Source organism: Populus alba, chromosome 5 (genome assembly GCF_005239225.2).
Source record: "Populus alba chromosome 5, ASM523922v2, whole genome shotgun sequence".
In the NCBI taxonomy this organism is placed as follows: Eukaryota; Viridiplantae; Streptophyta; class Magnoliopsida; order Malpighiales; family Salicaceae; genus Populus; species Populus alba.
Window position 1 is genome coordinate 18,261,974 of NC_133288.1, and position 13,736 is coordinate 18,275,709.

Consider the following 13,736-nt stretch of genomic DNA (forward strand, 5'->3'; position numbering starts at 1 on the left):
AACTCGGCCAAGTTTGCAAAAAGCCCTTTTCAAATCTTGATAGTCCACCCATGAAGGAAATCTCTCGAAAAACAGCTTAACATGTTCTGCATCATTGTTGATGAAGGTACAGGGTGCAGGGACAGGGGTTTTGCAGGTAGAAGCCGAGGATGGGCCAGGTATGGGAAGGTTTGTATCAAGACATTTTTTAGAAGCTGATGTTGATGTGTTGTTTTGAGAAAGGTGTGTGAGGAGGATTTTGGAAGAGCCGTGCAGGTGGTGCTTTGGGGGGGATGGAGGCGAGGTGTTTAGTTGGGACATTTTGCGAGTAGGTTACACTTCTCAAGCATTTGATCCCTTTGTCAAATAAAAAAATAGAAAGAATGTGCTCGTAATTTTATTAATTTTTTTCCCCTATGATGCTACATTACCCAGAGGAAGGCAAGAATATGCACCTGCATGGAAATTAATTTATGAAGCTATTAAGTCCAAGCCACATAATTTAGTTAATGATTTCATTTAATTTTGTAAGGAGTTCGAACGAAAAACTCAATTAAAATCTTTTAATCCAATGTAAGGTTAATTTGCCCGGCATAATGAAGGCCTGGGATTCTCTCCTTGGTGACAAAATGTGCCAGACGATACAATTATTCTCTTGGCAGCTTATTCAACAATCTATTGTTTAATTAATTTCTTACAAGATCTATTATTCGATTAGATTGTAACGTGGACTGGGTAGTTCGAGATTCTTCTCTTGGTCCTCCAGCACAAGGTCAATACCTCACAAAATAGTAGTTTTTGATTAAATTACTGTCAATTATCTTGCATGAAATTCGTGCTATATAGACCATAAAGCACATACATCGACGTAGACATTCGGAACCCGACTTGAACTCGGTTTCAAATCAAACTAAAAAAAAAAAAAAAAAAGTAAAACTTGATTAATTTTAATGAGTTTCTAATGATTCGGTTGATTTAGTAGATTCAATTAAAAATTAATTAAGTTAATTTTAAATAATTTTTTTAATAAAACTACATAAATAATTAACCAACAATTAACATCTCAAGATAATAATAGTCGAACAACATAAAATATAAATTACGATCAGTGAATTGGCTCTCATATACAAGTGTCTTACTGCTGTCCATAGTCTCCGTTGAAATGGCACTTGTATCTATAATATAAAGTAACAGCCACATTTAATTAATTATACAATCAAAACATAAAATATAAATTACAAACAGGAAAACCGATAGATAGAGTGAGACAGACCCTCGGTTTGGGATGGGTTTTCAATGGCCCCTCAAAAGTTTTTCAACATTCCGCATCACTTATTAATATTTTTTGTTTTTTTTGTTAATGAATCTATCTATTTTATATATAGTATTATTTTTGTGTGTTGTTTCACTCTCATGCACTTTTATATATTTATGTTTCTTTCATATACTGTTTATCTATTTTTCGGATAAAAATGGTCATTAAACTATCAAAATTTATTTTTTTAAAAGAATGGATAAAGTTGTTTTTAAGAATATGATCAGTCATGTTACAAATCCCATCATTGATTTTAAATTCAATAATCTAGATTAAGTAAAAGAAATACAATGGTGAGGAGTTAATTAGTTATCATTTTTTTTTATCTAGATTAAGTGAATATTTTTCAAGAAAGACATTGACTGGAATTCTCTTATATTCATTAAATTTAATTCATTTTATTCAAGTTGAATGGATAGATAACCTAACTCCTCATTATTTTATTTCTTTTACTTAATCTAGATTATTGAGTTAATTTAAAATCAATGATGGGATTTGTAACATGACTGATCATATTCTTAAAACAACACGAGAGGATCCAAAAACCCAATATATAATATATTAGATTAGTCAATTAACTTTTTCTCTTATCTGGAAGATGGAAATGAAGCATCATGAATAATAGCATGTACAAAAACATGCTGTGTCCTAATCATATGAATAACCAGTTCAAAACACCAAACTAACATATTTATTCCCTCTTAGTTACCACTAGGAAGATTTCCTGCTTCAGTGTAGATGTTCTATATTCCGACAGCATACTTTAAACCCGTGAAAATGGTGAATTTAGTCTCAAAATCTGGGTGATTATTATTCTAATCTCAAGTAATGAGTTGCTTCACCATTTCATAAAAGAAGAAGAAGAAGATGCATGTAAAGCATTTTTGGTTAGGAAAGTGATAGTCACACACATACACTTCTAATACAGATTCCTTCTACGCAGCAAATGAGTATATTTTGATCCTGAACTTCTACAATCATGCTTAAAAAAATAAAAAAAATGTTACCATCTTGTTATTTTTACCCATGCAATCTTCAAATAATTAAATAAATATAATTTGATTCTCAAGACTTAACGTATGTATAAGTAAATCATTATTAATTCAAATGGGAAAAAATTAATAGATTAGCATAGCCAACGAAGGATATACTATATCCGGATTTAAGCAAACAAAATAAATTTATTACTTATACTCATGCACCTCAGTTCCATGAGAAAAGCCCAAGAGTGGGCCTGACGATCATATAGCTCTCACTCGTGTTTAACAATGGGTTGGATGGCCTCGGCTTCAAGCAGAACACCTACAAATTGAGATGTAGGAGTTGTAACACTCTATGTTGTAGGGAAGAAACAGCAGCCATGGCAGAGTCCATTGGGGAAAGGGAAAGAAAGTTTTAATATGTTACGGCTCTAATACAAAGTTGCTTTGAACTTGTCTCAGGGCTGAAGGTCAATTTTCATAAAAGCAGTATTGTGGGTGTGGGTGTAGCAGCTCATACATGTACCTTCACAGCTCAGCTTCTCAGATGCAAGCAGGATCAGTTGCCCCTCATGTATCTTGGGCTCCCCATCGGTGGAAACTTGGGCAGAGCTACAATGTGGAACCCTATTTTGCGCAATATCAGTTATCGGTTGGCTTCGTGGAAAGGCAGATTCTTATCTATTGGGGGTCGTTTGTGCTTGATTAAATCTGTGCTCAACAATCTCCCCATCTACTACCTATCTATGTTCCCCATGCCTACTACGGTAGCCTCCAAAATTGATCAGAAACTTCGATCCTTCCTCTGGTCTGGAAATGCGGAAAGGCACAAAATATGCAATGTTAGCTGGGCAACTGTTACTCTTCCAAAACATGCGGGTGGTCTTGGGATTGGTTCTTTAAGGGACAAAAATACAGCTCTGCTCTTTAAATGGTTATGGAGGTTTAGGTTGGAGGAATCAAGTATGTGGAAGGGTGTGATCAAAAGCATCTACAACACCAATTGCTCTAATCTGCTGCTGCAAAGCTCCTATTCCAGGAACTGCAACTACATGGTCTCGGATTGTCAATCATTGTGTGAGAAATAATAAGTTGCAGGATATTGTGAATGAGCAATCTTTGGTCCTTATCGGAAATGGCAAGAAAACTTTGTTTTGGCTTGATTGCTGGCTTAATAATCACTGTTTAGCAGATCACTTCCCTACTCTTTTCCAATTATCCAATGACAAAGATGCCACCATTGCTAAGATGGGAATGTGGGAAGGGTATGAGTGGATTTGGTTTTTTTCATGGATACGTCCACTACGGGGGCGCAAACATTGGCTTGCTTGATCAACTATATGCAATCCTATCAATAGTACTCATGGACAAAGATGGAGAGGATAGACTAATTTGGAAGGACAATAATTCAGGAAGATTTTCAGTGAAATCTCTCTGCGGATTGTTGAGTCCAAAGCCTTCCACAAACAATGCCTTCTCATTTGCTGGATTTTGGAAAGGTATTGTCCCTCCTAAGGTAGAGATCTTTTGCTGGATGGCTATCATTAACAGACTCAACACCCGATGTATGTTGGTTCGAAGAGGTATCTTGAGTAGCTCGGAATCAAATTGCCCTATTTGCCTTGTTGAAGCAGAATCGGTGGACCATATTCTGCTTCACTGCCATAAGCATTGGCTCATTTGGTCCAAAATCATTAAATGGTGGGGTTTAGTTTGGTGTTGCCCAAAGAGCTTCTCAGATATGTGGTCTCAATGGTCTTCCATGGTGCATGGTAATTTTCAAAGGAAGGCATGGTTGATGTTGTTCTTCTCAGTGGCATGGTCTCTTTGGCTCCTTCGAAATGATCTCATTTTCCAACAGAAGACACCTGATTATGACTCAATTTTTTTTCTTATTATCACCCGTCTATGTCTTTGGCTAAAAGCTATCCATTCAGATTTTCCATACTCCCCTTCAGATCTGATCAGATCGGCAGATGGCTTGCTTCGGTGGTCCAATGCTCACTCTTTCAGGAATTAAAAATATATGGTCTCCTCCTATGATTAATAGGCTCAAATGGAATGTGGACGGCTCTTCTCTTGGTAAGCCAGGCCCCTCTGGAATAGGTGGTGTGCTGCGAAATCATCATGGCCATGTGCTCGGTATGTTCTCTGTTCCAGTTGGTATTTTAGACTCTAATATTGCTGAGTTTAAGGGCTATTGTGAAAGCCATTGATCTATCAGCATCTAATTGTCATTTACACCATCAACACCTCATCATCGAATCTGACTCTGTCAATGCTATTCGCTGGATGACTAATCCTCTCAGTCGTCACTGGAAGCATCATAATTTGTTCTCCTATGTTAATAGACTGAAAGCATATTTTGTTTCAATCACCTTCTCTCATATCTTTCGTGAAAGTAATTGCATGGCAGATGGTTTGGCTAAGCAAGGAGTGCGGAGATCAAGTGAATTTGTTGCCTGGCTTTGAATCCACCATTTTTCTATGGGCTTGCTATTGTTTCTTCTCCCATTATGTCTTTGAGTATTTTCTGTTTTGTTTTGTTGAGGAATGTTTGGTTTCAGCTCATTTGGATGGATTTTGTATGGTTTTCTTTGCTTTGGTTTATCTTAAGTTGCGCTTTATCCTTCATATGACTTTATGCCATATTAAGATATTGCGTAGCTTTTGTTCTATTCCCGTCAGACTTTGACGCTTATATAATATACACATCTTTCAAAAAAAAAAAATACAAAGTTGATAAGAACAAGAGGCTTGACCAATTAATTAGTCAAATTTTTATATTTATATATGTAGGATGGTATAGAATAGTTAATGTAGAGATTACAACACAAGATTAAGCCTATTAATTTTTTCTAACTATATATATCTTATATTATGTAATTTCCTATAATAATACTGAACAAAATAAAATAAAATAAAAAAGGATAGAAAGTTTCGAAAGACAAGCCAACTTTGAAATTTCAGCTGTTGGAAAATTTGAGATAACTAGATGGGTAGATGTATTTGTCTAGATATCTCTTTCTACACAAATATAGTAATTAAAGGTAGAGAAACATTCAAAGACGAAGTTTTATGCTTCTTTTACGTCGTCTTTCTCCAAGCTAAAAGAGATTAAGTTGGTTGAGTCTTCACCTACTCCTGTGCCGTACTGAAGATTAATGACTTAATTTCTCCATGGAGGACCATCATACAGATACATGGCCGCCTTGATTTAATGCATGCATAATATTCTAAGTTTCATCAAGCTGTACTACCTATATTGCCAGGAAAAAAAAGAAGTTGAAAAGGGAGGAGCTCAAAAATTGCATCTCGTAGATGAGTTTAACTAGAGGAGGGTCTTTGTCATTGAATTCGTTCTCTTAAAATTGGTAATTATTCTAATCCAATAGCTGTATTTTGTAGTGTTGCAGAAGTATTTGGTGTGGTATTTAATTAAGAGTCGGTGACTAAAATATTCAATATTGCCTTTGTTTTTTCTTCTTATATCATTCTTGAGCATGGTTCATAGCTAGAAGTTTTGCATGCATCCGTAATTTGATTGCAATTGTTTCATTAATACTTTTTTTTTTTTTTTGAATTTACCCATTAAGAAGAACATAGAAAAATGGAGAAAGACTAAAATGCTCTTGAAATTAACTTTATTTTTTTTAGATTTCAAAAGTAATTATGTAATTTAACTATTAAAAAATATATAAAAATTTATTTGTCCATGTTCATTTTTTTTCTAAGAGTATGACCGTAATTTTATCGTGAACTTTTAAAAAAAAGAACAAAAGAGCCCTTAACCAAAGCTTAATTTATTTTTTTTATTTTAAAGGTAATATAGTTATTTTACATGATAGAAAAGATATCCTAGTTAATTTATTTTTAATTAATTTTACAATAACTAATGAATCAAAAGAAAAAGGATGATTTTATCAACAATTGAAAGTTTCTGTAGTTTTTTTTTAATGGTAAAAGCGAACTTTTCCAATGAACAGGAAAATATATCTATAATAGTGTTTTACTATGTTTTTTTTTAATTAATCCAAACCAGATCTTACTTTTGAATTTACCCTTTAAGGATATTAATTCGAAGCTGACTTCTAGATAAATTGGAATTTAGGAGTGTGAAGGCGAATTGAAAGTGAACGCAACTGGGTACTCGAGGGAAGCCAGGCAGTGGTTAAGACGTCGAAGTCGTAGCCGCCGGTCCCTCGGGGGGGGGGGGGGGAGTCATGAGAAGTTAGGTCCTTTTAACGTTTTCAAAACTAGCTCTGTATGCAGAAATAAATGGTTTTTTATTTTAAAAAAGAAGAAATAAATAAATAAATAAGGATGACTTCCCGCTTGAGCAACTGGTTTGGAAATTACAAAAGCTAAAGAACAAAGGACATGCATGGATAGTCTTAATTAGTACTCGATTCCTGCTGAGTTTGCAGACTCCGATCAAGGCAAATCAACTATTTAAAAGTCAAATTGTTTCAAATTAATTATTTTATTTCCATGTCTTTTCACCAAGTTTAAAAACTTATCCGAGGTCTATTTTACCATGATTGGTTTACGTGTTCAAGGGTAAGGTATCGAATCTATATAAAGGGATGTGCGGATTGCCTAAGAATCAGAACCAAAGCAAAGTTGGCAAAAATGAGGTCTTCAATGGCCTCTCTTACTGCTACTCTTCTACTGGTAGCAATCTCTCTCTGCTTGCCATCACAAACCACAGCAAACTACGAATACTCCTCTCCTCCACCTCCTAAGAAATCGCCTCCACCACCTCCTCCTCCTTACCATTACAAATCCCCGCCACCGCCACCTCCAGTGCATTCTCCTCCACCACCACCACACCCTTACAAGTACAAGTCCCCCCCGCCTCCTCCACCAGTGCATAAGTCTCCACCACCACCCAAAAAGCCCTACAAGTACAAGTCACCACCGCCTCCTCCGGTTCATTCTCCACCACCACCATCACATCCTTACAAGTACAAGTCTCCACCCCCTCCTCCACCAGTTTACAAATACAAGTCTCCTCCTCCCCCTCCACCAGTTTACAAGTCACCTCCCCCACCACCCAAGAAGCCGTACAAGTATAAATCTCCCCCACCACCTCCAATTTACAAGTCTCCTCCTCCTCCACCACCAGTTTACAAGTCACCACCCCCACCACCCGAGAAGCCATACAAGTACAAGTCTCCCCCACCACCTCCTCCAGTTTACAAGTCTCCTCCTCCACCTCCTCCCAAGAAGCCTTACAAATACAAGTCCCCCCCACCACCTCCTACTCCAGTTTATAAATACAAGTCTCCTCCTCCACCACCACCAGTACACAAGTCTCCTCCACCACCTCCTCCCAAGAAGCCATACAAATACAAGTCTCCTCCCCCACCTCCTACTCCAGTTTATAAATACAAGTCTCCTCCACCACCACCACCAGTATACAAGTCACCACCACCACCCCATTACATTTACGCATCACCCCCTCCACCTCACCATTACTAGAATACAGCTATCATTTATTGTTTCAAGGTAAACCCAATTATATATGATCCTGACAATGCTAAGTATATATGTATCTTAATTAACAAAAACCTGAAAATATAATGTCATCAGGCGTAAATATGTTGGTGCAGCACTGCATTAAATTATTTACTTTCTTCCCAAATAAAATAAATATTAGTAAATATTGCCAATAATATGCACCAGTGTATATATTGACAGAGATCCAATTTATGTGTGTTTTGACAGGTAATTAAAGGGAAGAGTGACATGCATGTAATAAGGAAAAGGATGGGTGCAGGAGCTTTTGCGAGGAATTAGGAAATTAAGGGATCAAGCTACTGCATTGGTGGAGCTCTGTGTTTTTATTTATATGATGAATAAAGAGAGACATGTAGAAGAAAAGATCAGCTTCCTCGTTTAGTCTATTCTTAGAAAGTTGTAGTCACCGGTTAATCTGCTCTGTTGAAAAGTAGCTTATGCGTTTGTATTTTTCAACCTGTTGTGCTATGCATGCATGGCTGTTTTCATATGAGGAGTAATAAAATAATATTTCTTTTTTCTTATTGTAAGTAATTAATTATTTTATTTTATTTTGGTTACAAATATTATGTACTGTGGTTTGGATTAAGTGCAGCAATCATCGTCTATCTCGTAAAATCGGCAGGCTTGAGTAGCAGAGAATGAGGAGAATAATAAATATATTTAAAAGAGAAATAAATAAATACGTGGGTGTTCAAGGTCATTGGAGCTGGCCATGGCAAAAGGAATGAAAAGACTATTACTTTGCTCAGTCCCCATTGGATAAACAGTGGAGTTATTTTTGGTTCACTTGAGATCTGAGAAGCATGTTCTAGATATAAGTTGCGTTCATTAAGTTTTTAATTTTAATATCATTCAGTTATGAATATATACAGCTAATTAAATATATTTCTTTGCACCATACTGCTAATTCTTTTTTTCCAAGCGGTTTTCCCACTACTATAATCAACAGCATTAATTAATTGATGAAATCCCAAAATTTTAATTCACTACTGACAAGTTTAAATTAACTTGATTTTCTTTTCTTTTATGTTATTTAAGGGACTGTTTAGAAACACGGTCCAACTTGTGTTTAAAAAAATTTAAATTTTATTTTAAAAAAAATATATTTTTTTATGTTTTTGGATTGTTTTGATATGTTAATTTTAAAAATAATTTTTTAAAAACTTATATCATTTTTTAATTTATTTCTAAATAAAAAATATTATCAATCAAAAACTATAAATAATGCAGAGATTACCAAGATGTTAACGGAATAAGCAGCTGGGAAATTAACGCCACCAGTCCTTTCATTCTAAGAACTCCGAAATGAAGGAATAGAAGGTTACGTGAAAACAGACAAGTGCAAAAAGACAATCTAAATAGGAGGAAAAATAGATTTTTTTTTTTACTATTTAATTAGTTTTAATAACTCTTTCTCGATTTATATAATTTTTAATTTTTTTCTACCAGCCATAAACTATTTGAAGACGCGTCCACAACATTATCAATTTTTTTAAAAAAAAAATTAACTTAGAATTATATCCACGGTGTGGCGCTACTAATAAAACAAGTATAAATTATACTCATCTTCTTTTTTTTTTATTTTTTTATTTAATCAAGACTATCTGAAAAGGGGAATGGCCAGTGCTAGCTAGCCAGTAAAACATTTAGTAGGTAAGCTTCCTTACTTTGCAACTTGTTAGCAAGAAATGGAATTATATATGGAAAGCACTAAAGAGAAATGGATCACAATCATAGGGATCAGTAGTTTGCCTATCAATTACTAAAAAGAATGACTTGTGATCATCACCACATTTCATACTATTCACATGTTAATTTGGATTGAATTAAATTATTATTTTTAATCTTATTTTTTAAATTAATTTATTTTTAATTTTATCATTTAATATTAGATTGATTGTGAATTATGCTTCATGATTGATTTTGATTTATTTTCTATGAGATTATCTCAGCTTTATTACCCAGGTTGTGGATTTTATAGATTAACTCAAGTTAACTAAAGATATTTTTCAATTTACTTTTTATGAGGTTATCCTGGTTTTATGAACAAAGTCAAGAGCATGACGTATTAAACTAGGTTGACAGCGGTTGTTATTTGTATCCTTTTTTTAATTAATTTTTTTAAAATCTCATTCTTCAACATTGAATTGATTGAGAATTAAGTTTTATAATTTGTTTTAATTACTTTTTATAGGTTTATCCCGGTCTTATAATTTAAATTCTAAGTTTGACAGGTTAACTCGAACTGCTTTTTTAGTAATTTTTTAATTGATTTTTTTCAATTGCATTCTATAACATTGGATTAATTGGGAAGTATACTTTATAATTTGTTTCAATTTACTTTTTATAGGGTTATTATGATCTTATGAATATGATTGCAGATATGACAAGTTAACCAGGGTTGATCCAATATGTTTAAGTCTAATTTTATTTTATTTTTTTTAGATATCATTTTTAATTTTTAGTCAAGCAATGTTTGTGTCGATCGTCTAAGTAGTCTTTGTACTTGTCAAGTTAACCTGATTATATCAAATCAACTTTTACACAAATTTTTTTATAGAAAAAACATTAACAATGACTAAACAATTTTATTTACGTTTAAAAAAGATTTAGAAAATATATTAGAACACAAGGCATTTTATAAGAATAAAAATAACTTAATTATATATATATATATATATATATATATATATATTTATATTATTTTCCAACATTTTAGTGACAGAATACTCTTTTAAGTTTGACAATTCTACGTAAAAAAGAAATTCAATGAGCTTGTTGCTTTCGTTATCAAGAAAAATCCAATGGCATGTATGCAAAGATATATATATTTGCATATAAGAACAAACTAATTATTATTATTGCAAGAAATTCAATGAGCTTGTTGCTTTCAATATTTTAGTGACAGAATACTCTTTTAAGTTTGACAATTCTACGTAAAAAAGAAATTCAATGAGCTTGTTGCTTTCATTATCAAGAAAATCCAATGGCATGTATGCAAATATATATATATATATATATATATAACAAACTAATTATTATTATTGCAAGTTGCTTTCTTCACCAACTTGCAATAATAATAATAGTAATAAAAAAAAAAAAAAAAGCATGTGTACACGAGAAACGACATTATGGCTAGAATTTCCACCGAAGAAGGAAAGGGTTTTATTTGTGGTTTCCCCACCTAAAAGCAAAATCCTTGAAATATGAAGAAAAAACGATGGATCTAGAAATAAATAAATACTTAGATTACAGAAAACTAATTGAATGAATGTCAGTGTCTCTCCATCTCCGCATGGACGATTTTAATTCAGTGCCGGTTTGTCATATTTGACGAAAACTCTTTGTAGAGGTCCCCCAATTTTATGCTCTCTTTTGCTTTATCTTTACTTTATATTGTCATCTTATTATTGCACATAAATAGCGACAAATTAATCTCACCAGCTAACCCCTCCCTCAAGTATTCACATAAATCTTATTCTCATGTCAATCGAGAAATTATTATATAATTGCCCTCTCGCCCAAATTTATATTTACTCCTTTTTTTCCCTATGAATGTGCTCGTAATTTTATTAATTTTTTCCCCCTATGATGCTACATTAGCAAGAGGAAGGCAATAAAATGCACCTGCATGGAAATTAATTTATGAAGCTATTAAGTCCAAGCCACATATATAATTTAGTTAATGATTTCATTTAATTTTGTAAGGAATTCGAACGAAAAACTCAATTGAAATCTTTTAATCCAATGTAAGATTAGTTTGCCCGGCGTAATGAAGGCCTGGGATTCTCTCCTTGGCGACAAAATATGCCAGACGATACAATTATTCTCTTGGCAGCACATTCAACAATCTATTGTTTAATTAATTCCTTACAAGATCTATTATTCGATTAGATTGTAACGTGGTTTAGGGTCGAGACTATTCTCTTGGTCCTCCAGCTCAAGGTCAATACCTCACAAGATAGTAGTTTTTGATTAAATTACTGTCAATTATCTTGCATGAAATTCGTGCTATATTGGCACATAAGGCACATACATTGACGTAGGAATTCGGAGCCTGACTTTAACTTGGTTTCAAATCAAACTGAAAAGAAAATTAATATTGTAAAACTTAGATTAATTCAATGAGTTTTTAATGATTTGGTTGATTTAGTAGAATCTAATTAAAAATTAATTAAGTTAATTTTAAATTTTTTTTAAATAAAACAACAGATATAATTAACCCACAATTAACATCTCAAGCTAATCAAAATACAATTCTCAAGGTAGCTAAATTGATCACGTTTTGAGTTTGCTTTTCAATGGTTATTAGTTTAAATTATCTTAGAATTATTAAAAATTTATATAGTCATTAATTTTAGAGCTTATATAATTAATTAAGATAACCACAAGCTATATTAACATTAATATTAATCTATATAAAATAAATAATCTAAATACATTCCTATCAGTGAATTGGCTCCCATATACAAGTGTCTTACTGCTGTCCATAGTCTCCGTTGAAATGACACTTGTATCTACAATATAAAGTACCACACATTTAATTAATTATACAATCAAAACATAAAATATAAATTACAAACAGGAAAACCGACAGATAGAGCGAGACAGACCCTCGGTTTAGGATGGGTTTTCAATGGCCCCTCAAGAGTTTTTCAACATTCCGCCATTTTTTTTGTTTTTTTTTAACAAATCTATCTATTTTATATATAGTATATTTTTTTTTTATGTGTTGTTTCACTCTCATGCACTTTTATATATTTATGTTTCTTTCATATACTGTTTATCTATTTTTCGGATAAAAATGGTCATTAAACTATCAAAAATTATTTTTTAAAAGAATGGATAAAGTTGTTTTAAGAATATGATCAGTCATGTTACAAATCCCATCATTGATTTTAAATTCAATAATCTAGATTAAGTAAAAGAAATACAATAATGAGGAGTTAATTAGTTATCAATTTTTTTTTATCTAGATTAAGTGTATTTTTCAAGAAAGACATTGACTGGAATTCTCTTATATTCATTAAATTTAATTTAATTTAATTCAAATTGAATGGATAGATAACCTAACTCCTCATTATTTTATTTCTTTAACTTAATCTAGATTATTGAGTTAATTTAAAATCAATGATGGGATTTGTAACATGACTGATCATATTCTTAAAACAACACGAGAGGATCCAAAAACCCAATATATAATATATTAGATTAGATTAGTCAATTAACTTTTTCTCTTATCCGGAAGATGGAAATGAAGCATCATGAATAATAGCATGTACAAAAACATGCTGTGTCCTAATCATATGAATAACCAGTTCAAAACACCAAACTAACATATTTATTCCCTCTTAGTTACCACTAGGAAGATTTCCTGCTTCAGTGTAGATGTTCTATATTACGACAGCATACTTTAAACCCGTGAAAATGGTGAATTTAGTCTCAAAATCTGCGTGATTATTATTCTAATCTCAAGTAATGAGTTCCTTCACCATTTCATAAAAGAAGAAGAAGAAGATGCATGTAAAGCATTTTTGTTTAGGAAAGTGATAAGTCACACACACACACTTCTAATACAGATTCCTTCTACGCAGCAAATGAGTATATTTTGATCCTGAACTTCTACAATCATGCTTAAAAAAATAAAAAAAAATGTTACCATCTTGTTATTTTTGCCCATGCAATCTTCAAATAATTAAATAAATATAATTTGATTCTCAAGACTTAACGTATGTATAATTAAATCATTATTAATTCAAATGGGGAAAAAATTAATAGATTAGCATAGCCAACGAAGGATATACTATATCCGGATTTAAGCAAACAAAATAAATTTATTACTCTTACTCATGCACCTCAGTTCCATGAGAAAAGCCCAAGAGTGGGCCTGACGATCATATAGCTCTCACTCGTGTTTAACAATGGGCTGGATGGCC

At 32.8% G+C, this 13,736-nt stretch overlaps 1 protein-coding gene across 2 annotated transcripts; it reads left to right on the plus strand.

The window, feature by feature from the left end:
- Window positions 1-6,869: 6,869 nt before the first annotated feature.
- On the plus strand, window positions 6,870-8,317 carry LOC118029271 (uncharacterized). 2 transcript variants are annotated; one of them, XM_073409588.1, is made up of 3 exons: window positions 6,870-7,416; window positions 7,453-7,785; window positions 8,005-8,317. In XM_073409588.1, exons 1-2 carry the CDS (start codon window positions 6,907-6,909, stop codon window positions 7,756-7,758), a joined length of 816 nt encoding a protein of 271 aa, XP_073265689.1. In that variant the 5' UTR covers window positions 6,870-6,906; the 3' UTR covers window positions 7,759-7,785; window positions 8,005-8,317. The 2 variants fall into 2 exon arrangements, with proteins under 2 accessions (XP_073265689.1, XP_034889007.1); XM_035033116.2 differs by having other exon boundaries at window positions 6,871-7,785.
- The last annotated feature ends 5,419 nt before the right edge of the window (window positions 8,318-13,736 follow it).